The 12,594-nt window shown below is 43.3% G+C and overlaps 1 protein-coding gene across 2 annotated transcripts in view; it reads right to left on the bottom strand.

Annotated features, from left to right (window-relative positions):
• The window catches only part of Slc12a8 (solute carrier family 12 member 8), a 156,361-nt gene that overhangs the window by 1,346 nt on the left and 142,421 nt on the right, over window positions 1–12,594 (bottom strand). For both annotated transcript variants that reach the window (XM_041673157.1, XM_041673158.1), the window contains one exon: window positions 4,824–4,884. In XM_041673157.1, the coding sequence (XP_041529091.1) occupies window positions 4,824–4,884 (61 nt within the window). The remainder of the gene's footprint in view (window positions 1–4,823; window positions 4,885–12,594) is intronic.

Genomic DNA, 12,594 nt, shown 5'->3' with positions numbered 1-12,594 from the left:
AGAGAGTGGCCTTAACTGGGACATTAAGTGGATCAGCATCAATCTATACTTTCTAACAAGAAATGCCCACACCACAGACAGGGTTGTGAGAGCTGTCACTTCCCTTTGTTCCCTTGTCAGATGAGACAAGGGAGTGGCAGAAAGGAGAAGAACAGAACCAGAAACTACTTTGATTCGTTAGAAAGTGAGTTGAGATGTTACACAGGCTGCTGGGGATAAAGGCATGCATGGTATCCCTACAGCCAGCTCTGCATACTACAGCACCACCTTTCCAGGCAAGATGTGCCTGCGGCTGCAATTGTGGCAGGGAGACTGTGGGGGTAACCAACTGCCTTTGGATTGGACTTGAGGTCCTCTCCGCAGAAAAGAATTAAGGCTTGGCACCATAAACCTGATCGGAAGACATGGCTTAGAAGGTTACAGGACTCTGGGAGGAATCTATTACTGTTGTTTTGCTAAAGAACATGTCGAACTGCCTTCTAAGTTTATTGCTTTATATACACAGATTAGTGCTGCCTTCAACCTTAGCCAGAGAAGCTTCTCTCTGCAGTGGGCATCAGTTAACACAGAGACTCATAGCTGTTCAAAGTGCTGAGAATAAATGCCTATTGAGCAGTAAGCCCTAAGGGAGACATCTGTGCCAATCCTTGTCACCAAGGTTGAGAGAATGTAAGGAAGAGGGCAGAATGAAGGAGCCAGAGGGAGGGTGCCATGAGATGCTGGCCTTTGGACATGGCCACTGCACCCGTGAGCTCAGTGCAGCTGGGATTACTCACACAGTCAACAAGATCAAGATCAATGGACATTCCAGTAGGCAGCACTTATTGGACTCGGTGCCATGACAAAAAAGGAGAGGGCATGAAATGGGAAGGGGGATGGGCTGCAGATGCCTGGGGGACCTGGTGCATATGATCAAGATGCATGGCTTACATGTATGAGATTATCAAAAGATAAACGAAAGATATTCTATAAGAAAGGAAGGAAGAAAGGGAAGAAGGAAGGAAAAAGGAAGGAAGGAATAGAAAAATGAGAAGGAAGGAAAAAAGAGAGGAAGGAAGAGAAAGAAGAGAAGGAAGGAAAAAGAGAGGAAGGAAAAGAAGAGAAGGAAGAAAGGAAAGAAAAAAGAAAGGAAGGAAGAGAAAGAAGAGAAGGAAGGAAGGAGAGAAAGAAAAAAGGAAGGAAAAAGAAAGGAAGTTGAGTGAGGAGTGGTTTCTGGGCCATTAAGGTTGCTCAGCAAGCAGCAGGGGTAAAGTGCCCAGGCTTTGGGTACCAAAGTGGCAAAGACAAAGAGAAGCCCAGATTTGGTGTCTATGGCACCAGCCTCTGCATCCAGGCAGATACAATGTGAAGATCATGTTCCAGGCCTGTCCGGAGGATGGCATCATAGGCTGAAGAAGGTATTGCTGCTCTTAGCCCTGCCCCTCATCAGATAGTGGCCTCGGGATACCTCTGTTTTCCTACCCCTCCATGGCCCTTCCAGGTCCACAGCCTGTCATGTCATTGAGTTTTCCCGGAGGTACAGGTTTCCTCTGGGCATCTTCCCCCCAAAAGAATGAGCTACTTTACTCAGAGTAATGTTCAAGTACTCAAATCGGGGATGTAAAACAAGATATGAAAAGCAATGTAAAAAGATGGAGGTCCGAGGACACGAGACTGTAGAATTTCAGCAGCAGCACTGCTGCTGAGTCTGGGAGTGTCCATCATACGAACCTGGCACTACAGCCATCTGTTAAAAACGACCTAAATTAGTTAGGCTAAGAATTTGTGAAAACTGAATTTGCTCCTGTAAGGGTGGAATCTGCAAAACAGAAGTGGCCAAAATGCCACACTAGAAAATCATAAATGTGTTTGTTTGTTTGTTTGTTTGTTTGTTTTTTAAGCAGGTAAAAGTCAAATGCATTCTTCTGGACTCAGGGAGAGCAGCTTCTTAGCATTGCTTGCAGATCCTCATCTGGACAGCTGCTAGGGCTTCCGGGAAGGAGGCATTCTATAGGTCAGGGTTCACCTCACAGAGTAACCGTGAGGAACAGGTATAATAAAGGACAGAACACAGCAAATCCTTCTGCCCAAGCATACTTAACAGTGACTTGCCCTTGGTTTTGAAGGACGTTTTAGAAAAAGTCAAAACGACAGAGCAAGGCTACCAGTTTCTATTTTTAAGCTACTTCTTGGCCCTTCTCTCTTTTAAATCATCACAGAACACACCCAGGAGCTGTGGTGAGGCCAGCAAGCTTGGTGCTGTCTCGGCCAAGCCCCCACAATCCACTTCACTAGTCCAGAGCTGCGTATGAATGAGGGGCTCTGTAGACTGACTTCTGTTCCAACCAAAGGGCTGTCTTTCCCTAGGAGCACCTTCCTAATACAGCGACCTTGGAGGTGACATCCCAGGAATTCAGAGTACAGATGGTGAACCCCGTGGCCATTTTTTAGGCTTTCCAGCCAGAAACGACTAACTATATTCTCGTAATCAATTATACCAAATAACCCCACCCGCATATTTGAAGTTTGAAATTTTGTATGCAGCTTCTATACCAAATCTCTTTGTACTGAATCTGCTTTCTCTCAGTAAGGTGATGAGGGAAAGAGATCTGTGTAGGTGAGCTGTGACCTGAGCCACCCAGCCAAGTGCCTCAGACAGGAAGAAGGCAACAGTCTTCCCACATTTCCCACAGCTCCAAGGAGGACATATAACAGTCAGTAAACACAGTCGATAGAGGGTTCTCATTCTCTCCCATGGGCCCTCGAATCTCTCTACTCCTCCCTTTGTTTCCACCCCCTACACCTTTTCCTTTGTCGCCCCAAGCTATAGCACCAAATTCTCACTTCTTTGTCAACTTAAAGAGACTGGCAGTGTTTTCAGAGAGCTGTATCAGAAAGGATGAATGGGTAGAGGGGCTGGAGAGGTGGGTCAGCGCTGAAGAGAAAGTTCTGCTCTTGCAGAGGACCCAAGTTCTGTTCCCAGCAATCAATTCGGGCAGCTTACAAATGCCTATAACTCCAACTCCAGGGGAATCAAATAACTCGGGCCGCCCCAGGCACCCACCCTCATGTGCATACACTCCCCTTTCCAATGCATATAATTATAAAAAAAAATGGATGCCAGGGAGTGCAGAGTGATGGTTCAGTGTTCGCGGAGTTTTGCTTCTGGAGACTAGTGGTGACGATGGCCATATGACAATGATTGTATTTAATACCATGAATATGCACTTACAGATGATTACGGTGATAAATTTTATGTTATGTGTGTTTTACCACATAAAAAAAATCCTAAGAGGAAAACACAAAGAGAAAAAGGATATTATGCTGACATCTGGAATCAATGGGACCGGGTCCTAATCTTCATTAGTAGTGTCTGGGCGTGGAAAGTGCAGATATTTGTGCAAACACAAACCACACATCTAGAGTTTCAAAATCAAACCATCCAAATGAAACCAAATAAGCCATGGGCTGCCTTCTGCTTGGACTTGCCTGGCCTGAAGCTTTGGCTCCTCACTGATATTGAAAGGGAAGAGAAGGCGGAAGTAGTTCCCAGAACCCTAAGGCCTTAAAGGATGAGGAAATTTGGGCTTCCAACTAGGGTGGGAAGGAGCCAGAGGGAAGGGGCAGCAGGAAATATTCTCTTCAAGATAAAGCTCTGTGTGTGTGTGTGGTGTGTGTGTATGTATGTGTGTATGTGTGTGTGGTGTGTGTGCATGTGTGTGGTATGTGTATGTTGTGTGTGTGTGTGTGTATGTTATGTTGTGCATGTGTGTGTGGTATGTATGTGTCTGTGTTATGCGTGTGTGCATGTGTGTGGTATTTGTGTGTGGTATATGTGTCTGTGTTATGCGTGTGTGCATGTGTGTGGTATATGTGTCTGTGTTATGCGTGTGTGCATGTGTGTGGTATTTGTGTGTGGTATATGTGTCTGTGTTATGCGTGTGTGCATGTGTGTGGTATTTGTGTGTGTGTGTATGGGGTGTGTGTGTATGGAGTATGTGTGTGTATGTGTGTGTGTGCACACGCGTGTGCGCATATGGCAAGCTCACAGCAGTCCTCCACAGACTGTTCATGCTTGGCTTATAGAGTGGCTGTCATGAGTACAATGACACCCAGTTACCTTTGACCCGAGATGATAAACACGAGATCCAGTTTCACATTTCCTTAGGCTTTGATCTTCAGCATGATTAAGTATTGGTGGGAATGTGACTTAGACTATAAACTCGCTCAGCCCTGACAGATCAGCTCTGGTGACCTGTCACCCAGACTCCAGATAAAGGCTCGCTCCTGAAGACTGAGGACATGAAGGGAAGAGGACATGAGCCTGCTAGAGGTTCTGACAAGCTGAGCTGGGAGAGAGGTGTGGGGCACAATGAGGAGCACGTGCTGGGTGCTGAGTGTGGAGGAGCACAGTGAGGAGCACGTGCTGGGTGCTGAGTGTGGAGGAGCACAGTGAGGAGCACGTGCTGGGTGCTGAGTGTGGAGGAGCACAGTGAGGAGCATGTGCTGGGTGCTGAGTGTGGAGGACAGTGAGGAGCACGTGCTGGGTGCTGAGTGTGGAGGAGCACAGTGAGGAGCACGTGCTGGGTGCTGAGTGTGGAGGACAGTGAGGAGCACGTGCTGGGTGCTGAGTGTGGAGGAGCACGTGCTGGGTGCTGAGTGTGGAGGAGGACAGAGAGGAGCACATGCTGGGTGCACAGTTTTGAGGAGCAAATGCCAGCCTCACAGAGCTTCTCCATTGTAAAGTTCTGCACCACAGTCCAGGCCCAAGGAACAAGACCCTTTGACACTTCCCAAGACAGGGACACTCATCCATCCTTTCACCAGTCCCAGTAGGCACAGACCTGCAGGAGGGCATCAGGAGGGACTTCATCCATCGGAAAAAGCTGAAGTTCGAAGCTGAGCCTGTGGGGAAGATATGGGCATACATTTTGAGGATTTTTCATAGATAATTTGAACCCCAGCTTCATGGGGAGCTTGCACACCCCTTAACATGCTCACGCACAACTTCCACATGTATGTACATACATAGAACTATCACGCTTTCCCACTTGACCCAAAGAACATTTGGTGTCGTACAGCCTGGCAGCAGCCTGCCTCCTGCTCATGTACAGTTCCTGAAAACTCCTTTCTAAACTCCAAATTCCTTCGGAGGAGAGTGGGTGGAGCCTACGGCAAAGAAAGCTGCTTCTGCCTTAGGAATTAAAACACATTTGTATGACACTTATTCTTAGATTCACATGTGTGTGCTGAATGCGTGCTGTCCAGTCTCTCCACTAGGACCACACACTCTGAAAACAGGGAACATGGCTTTTTCGTCCTCATAACCTCATGGGATCTGGCACTTAGGAAGTTTCTAACAGGTGTTAAGTGAACAACATAGAAATGTTTGAAGTGAGGTATTTATTTGTTTGTTTTTTGAATTGGCAAAATAACCTTTGTGTATGACACACCAATCAGAATAAAGTTCAACCTTAAATATACATGTATAGTGAAATAGATATTTATATAATATTATTTACCACACATTTATTTATTAGATATATACAACATACTATATGTATATATTATATATCATATTATATATTATTATATATCAATATATTATTAAACATAATTATACATTATAAATCATATTTTAAATAATATATCATTACTATATTAATATTGATATAGTGTATAATAGATCATATACATATTATATATTTAAAAATATATAACATTCATATGACTATATTATATAATGATTATTTTGTAATATTATATATGATACATGCATTATATTATACATTATATTGAACTTCAGGATAGTACAGGCTACCAAACCAGGCAGGACCCATCTCAATCAAACAAATAAAAGCACCTTGCTGTGGTGGTAAATACCTTTAATCCTCGCGCTTGGGAGGTAGAGGCAGACAGATATTTCTATGAATTTGAGGCCAACATAGTATACATAGAGAACTCTAGGCCAATGTGGGCTACATAGTAAGGCCTTGTCTAAAAAAAAAAATCCAAATCCCTTTGTCGACAATCTGTCTTAGTCACTTTTCTGCTGCTGTCATAAAATAGCACAACCAAGACAACTAACAGAAGGAAGGATTCATTTGGCCTTGTGGTCCCAGGGGGTTAGAGTCCATCACCATCACTGCAGGGGGGCAGTGGGCAGGGCATCCAGAGCTGCAAGCTGAAAGCTCACATCTTAAATCACAATCAGGGAGCCAAGAAACCAAACTGTGACGAGCATGTGGCTTTAAAACCGTGTGTGTTTTCTGAACCCTCAGAGCACACACCTAATGACACACGTGCCCCAGAAAGGCTGCACCTCCTAAACCTCCCTGAACAGCACCACTAAATGTCATTCGATGTCCAAGACTATGAGGGACATCAGGGGTTCACTCTAGTCCAGGCTGGCCTTGAACTTAAAGGTCTTTCTTTCTCTGCATTCCAAGTGCTAGGATTATAGGCACACACCACTATGCCCAGCTCAAATTACGTATGATTTTTGGAAAATTAATCAAACATGATTTCAGAAAAGGCCTTCCTCAGTTACATGAACAGATATAGTTGAAATCAACTAGTGAGATCATGTTTAATACATGGTCAGGAAATCAGCAGTGTTTCAGGATGCTGACATTAAAATCTTGTCTTGGTTTCCTGTGGGCTCCTGTAGTAGAGCAGCAGACACAGGCCTGCTGTAGTATGTGTAACTGCAGAGAGGAGAATCCTAATATACTCAGCTAACCAATATATATCCTATAAGAAGATGCACAATAAAACAGCTACTAATTGATCTTACTTATATGTGATCATTTAAATTTTAAATTATCTAAATTATAGACACTGGCCTGAAATTTTATTTCATACTTTCCTGTGATTGACTTTCTGAGGAAAATGTTTCGATTTCCTAAGATGAAGCAATCATTGATGCAATCATTATGTTAATTAAAATATATTCTATCTTAAAAATTAGGTGATTTAGGACCTCTTTATAGCATTACTGTTTTCCTAGGACGTTCTTTTTAGTACATGTGTTCACTTTAAATATCAAAAGTGCATTTCTGTAAAAATATATATACCAAACTACAGTCATTCTGAAGAACTTTTTTTCAGTATGTCTAGATTGTTCCATCTGATTTAGTTAGGACTTGATATTAACTACTTTTTTCTTGAGATAGGGTCTTACTGTGTATCTCTACCTGGCCTAGAACTCACTCTGTAGACCAGGCTGGCCCTGTACTCACAGAGATCTACCTGTCTCTGCCCCCTGGGGGTTGGAATTGAAGATATGTCCCAAATTGGAGCATCATAGAGTTTTCCGGAAAGGGGCCCCAGTATGTGTATGATTAAACTCAGGGCCTTGGGCATCCAGCATTCCACTTAGTTACATCCATAGCCCTCCAACACATCGTTTGAAAAATATTCCTATTTATTTTGAACTGTGTCTATATGTGTGGGTATGTTCACATGAGTTCAGGACTGAAGAGGACATTGAATACCCTGGAACTAAAGTTGTAGGAGATGTGAACCACCCCATGTGGGTCCTGGGAAAGGAGCTTGGGTCTCTGCAAGCACAGAAGGCACTTTGAACTGCCAGGCCATCTCTCCAGTCCCCCCTTCAATGCATCTTTTTTTTAAAAAAAATATTTTTATTTATTATTTGAGAAATGTATACAATGAATGTTTATCGTACTTGTGACTTTTCCTCTCAACCCCTTCCAGAGGCAATTTTACATTGCTACCCACCAGACTCCTAATTTTCTTCTTTAAATCCATTGAGTGCTGCCCAACTGCTCTTGGGAGTGGGCGCAACCAGAGAGTGTGGCTAACCTACTAGAGGTCACACCATTACAGAAAACGGACTCTCAGGCTGGGTATGGGGTCACATGTCTTTAATTCCAGAATGCGGGAAGCAGAAGCAGGCAGATCTCCATGATATGCCAGTCTTATCTAAGTATTGTGAATTCCAGGTCAGCCAGGGCTACACAGTGAGAACCTGTGCAAAAGAGAGAGAGGGAGAGGGAGAGAGAGAAGGAGGAGGAGGAAGAGGAGGAAGAGGAGGGAGAAGAGGAAGAAGAGGAAGAAGAGGAAGAAGAAGAAGAAGAAGAAGAAGAAGAAGAAGAAGAAGAGAATTAAAGCAACTTACTTTCCCTCTCCCAGTAGCTTCTTAATGCCGATAGCTCCTCATCTAGCGGTGGAATTTTGTTCCTACCTCCCTCCTGCTGTCTATGCTGGGATTTTGTCTGCTTGAGCTTGCGACGAGTCTTATACATAGTCACAGTTACTGTGAGTACATACTTGCAAATGCCCTGTTATGCCTGGAAAAGTCTGTTCCCGCGAAGTTCGCTACTACCTCTCTTACAATCTTTCTGCCCCTGTTCAAAGATGATAGTGAGCTTTGGAGTGAGAAATGTGGTATGTATGGCCTATTTAGGGATAAGCAATCCAGTCTCTTATTCCCTAGATGTTGGCCAGTTGAGCATCTCTGTGTTCATTGCCATCTATTTCAAGAAAAAGTTTCTCTGATGAGGGCTGATAGGTGCACTGATCTATGAGTGTAGCGATTAGTTGTTAGGAGTTGTTTTAATGCTATGACTATTTAGTAGTATTAGGTTCTCCCTTGGGGCTTATGACCTATACATTCATAGGTTCTTGGCCCCATTACCAGTGCCACATATGGGTTCCATCTCATGGAATGGACTTTAGATCAAGCAGAAAAGTGGCTGGTTTCTCCCATAACACTTGTGCCGTTCTTGCACTAGTAAGCATGTCCTGCCAGGTCTGTTGTTGCTGTAGCTCACAGCATTCACAACTGGGCGAGCTGATGATTGCTTTCTCCTCCCAGCACCATGATTCTAGCCAGATTCCAGAGAGTAACCAAGAATAGTGGAAATCGCCTGTAATGGTTTGGATTCTATATGGGACCTCATGGGCTAGGATTCAAAAGGAGGTAACCCATTCTGGTTCTAAGGTTTCTAATTGCTAGCCCGTGGTATCTTGTTAGATAGAGTATTGTCCCCTGTTATAGGATGACTCCATTTTAAACTATTAAACTATTTTATATGTATATATGTATATTTTATGAAGCTTCTACAGTAGTAAGAATGGCTTTTCCAAGAGTGATAGCAATCCTTCCCCATACGCGCTCTACCCTGCCCTCCCACCTCCCACTCCATTTAATCTTCCCTGTCCCATTATTCTCCCTTCCTCCATTCTATTGCTGTATTCCACATTCTCACTCTTAAAAGCACACCCCCAGTGGTTCTTACTAGCTTCCTAAAAGCACACACCCAGTGGTCCTTACTAGCTTCCTAAAAGTATATCCCCAGTGGTCCCTTACTAGTTTCCTAAAAGCACACCCCCAGTGGGCCCTTACTAGTTTCCTAAAAGCACACCCCCAGTGGTCCCTTACTAGTTTCCTAAAAGCACACCCCCAGTGGGCCCTTACTAGTTTCCTAACCTCTGTGGGTATTCCAAATGAGTCATACATATCTAGAGATTCCAAGCTAACATCCACACGTACGAGAAAGCATGCCACATTTGTCTGTCTTGGTCTGCGCTACCTTACTTACTATGACTCCAGTTTCATTCATTTACCTGCACATTCCATAATTTCATCTTTAATAGCTGACTAATATTGCATTGTGCAAATGTACAATAGCCAGGAAATGGTGGCATCCTAGGTGTCCACCAACTGATGAACAGGTAATGAAAATGTGGTCCATGTACACAATGGAGTATTACTCAGCTGTTAGTACATCTTTAAAATTGCTTTATTGTTGAGGAAAATATAAATTATGTGCTATGGTTTGAATGTGTCCCCCAAACACATGTGTGGGAACTTAATCTCTGTAAGCATTGAAAGGCAGGATCCTGAAATGGTTTAGCCATGGCGGCTCTGTTCTCTTAACTGGAGTGACACTCTATCCTGGGAGTGGGTTAGTTATCTAGGAAGAGGGTTAGCTACCTAGGGTAGAATAGTTATGTAGGAAATGAGTTAGTTATCTAGAGAGTGGGTTAGTTATCTAGGGAGTGGGTTCCTGTTAAAAAGATCATTTCTTCTCTCTTCCTCTCTTCTCCGCCCCTACTTCCATATCTGTCGTAAGATGTTTTTCTCTGTGTCATAATGCATCAATTAGGCTTTAACCTAAGTACCCTCTGATCCTAGGCTTCCCAGTCTCCAAAACCTTTAGCCAAATAATTTGTTGTTGTTGTTGTTTTCTGGTTTTTCAAGACAAGGTGTCCCTGTAGCTTTGGAGACTATCCTGGAACTAGCTCCAGACCAGGCTGGCGTCAAACTCACAGAGATCCACCTGCCTCTTGCTCCTTAGTGCTGGGATTAAAGGCATGCACCACCACCGCCTAGCAATTTTTGTTGTTTATAAATTGTTCATCTTATGGTATTTTATTTTAGCATTAGAAAGGAGACATTTTCTATTTCCTGTATTATTTTTTTTAGACAGGGTCTTATGTAGCCCTCACTGGCCAATGTACTTGCTCTGTAGTCCAGGCTGACCTTGAACTCACAGAGATCTGCCTGCCTCTGTCTCTTGAGTGCTGGGATTAAAGATGTGTTTTAGTATTCAGGCATCTGTACTGGCCTACCTTTGGGGTCCTGACAGGATACGTCCTCAGCTGCAGCCACTAAGAGCACCTCCTGTGCACATTCCTGTGCTCCCCTTTAAAAGGTGGGCCTTGCCCACCTCCCATCTCTTTCTTTCTCTCTCTGTTCCTTTCTCTCTCTAACTCTATGCCTGTCTCTTTGTCTCTCCCCCTCCCTCCTCTCTCTCGTCTGCTGATCCTGTCCCCAGATGCCAGTCTCCCCCTCTCCTCCTTCTCATTCCCTTTCCCCTAATAAAAAAACCCTTCACATGAGCTCTGTCTTATGGCATCTTTGTCTCTCGCACCACTTTTGAAATCACAATGGCGTGCACCATTATACTAGGCTATTTTCATCTTCACATATACACAGGCTCTCCTATGATAGATGATATAATCTCTTTATTCCTGGCTTTGGCCATTTGTGTTTTATCTTATCCTGATTGGTTTGGCCAGCAGCCTACTGATTTTACTTTGTTTCACTGATGTGGGAATTTGAATAAGAATGGCCTTCATAAGAACAAGTGTTTGGACCCTTGGTCCCCAGTGGCACTGTTTGGGGAAGTTTAGGAAATGTGGCCTCTTCCCCCCTCACCCCTCACCCCCCCCTCACCCCCATTCTCCGTGCTCTCTGTCTGTTTTAAGATGTGAGTTCTCAGCATTCAGTCCCTGCTTCCATGCCTGCTGCCTGCTGCCTGCTTCTTGCTGCCATGATGGACTCTTACCCTCTGGGACCCTCAGGCCAAATCAACCCTTCCTCCTGTGAGCTGCTCTGGTCTTGGTGTTTCCCACAGCACAGAGAAGTGACTAACAGTGTGTTCTCTTTCTTTCCCCTGTTTTGTATCTTACTGACTTCTATGATACTTACTTGTGCCCTTGTCCCACCCCACCCCTGACACTTTGGGTTTAATTTTCTCTTCCTCCTCCTCTTTTTCTTCTTCCTTTTTCCCCTAATTTCTTAAGTTCAAAGTGGAGGCTTTGGGTCACTGTTTTGAGAACTTTCTTATTTGACGATCTACACGCATGTTGCTATGAATTTCTATTATCTATATCTTACAACTTCGATATTTTGCATTTTTGGTTTTATTCGGTTCAAAATATTTTGCAACTTCAGTTCTGTTTTCTTCTTTGAAACTTCAGCTGGTTTCTATAACTTACTTACTGTTCTTAGTCATTTAGTAATTTCTTAGCTTCTAGATATTTGGGGATTTTCCCATCACCTTCCTGTTATTTATTTCTAATTATTTCCCCTTTCAGAGAAGTATTTTCTTCAAGTGACCTAAATACTTTTAAATTTACCAAAACTTTGTGCCCGGTAATATCCTGGTGAGTGTTTCCTGTTACTGAAAAGAATGTGACTTTTGCAGTTTGTGGGGAGACTAGGCCATGAATATTAGAACAAGCTTGTTGACAGCATTACTCAAGTCTTCTGTGGCCTTGCTAACTGCATGCCTACATGTATCAATTATTGGGAAGCAGATGCTGAAATATGTGGCTATGAACTTTTCTATTTTCCCTTCATTCTATGAGATTCCAAAGCTCTGCTTTTAAGGGCATGAAGGTTAGGTTTATTATGTATTCTTCATGAGTGTTCCCCCTCATCTTTATCAAGTGAGCCTCTTGATCAGTGGCAACAGCTTTTACTTTAATATCTGTCTGATGTTAATAAAGCCACTTTAGCTGTCTTTTGATTGGCGTTAGCCTCACATCTCTTTTAGTTTTATCCTATTTGTATGTTATTTATTTAAAACAGATTTCTTTAGCTGGGGATGTAGTTCAAGGACAAAGTACTTTCCTAGTATATAAGGGCCCTGGGTTTGATAATCAGCACTGCAAAAATAAATGTATGAATTAAAAGAAGTGTCTTGTACGCAGCATATAGTTGGGTCACCCTTTTTTATTCAACTGTCACTTAACTGGGGATGTTTAGACTAGCTATATTTACTGTGATATTCAATATAGATGTGCTAATATAAATCACTGATGTTCTTTGTTTAACTCAGGTTGACTTCCCACTTC

The sequence above is a fragment of the Microtus oregoni genome, unplaced genomic scaffold (genome assembly GCF_018167655.1).
Source record: "Microtus oregoni isolate MIOR12 unplaced genomic scaffold, Mior012 000023F_ref0000262, whole genome shotgun sequence".
NCBI classification, from domain to species: domain Eukaryota; kingdom Metazoa; phylum Chordata; class Mammalia; order Rodentia; family Cricetidae; genus Microtus; species Microtus oregoni.
The sequence above is the reverse complement of the archived record's forward strand: the minus strand, read 5'-3'. Positions and strand labels throughout refer to the sequence as shown.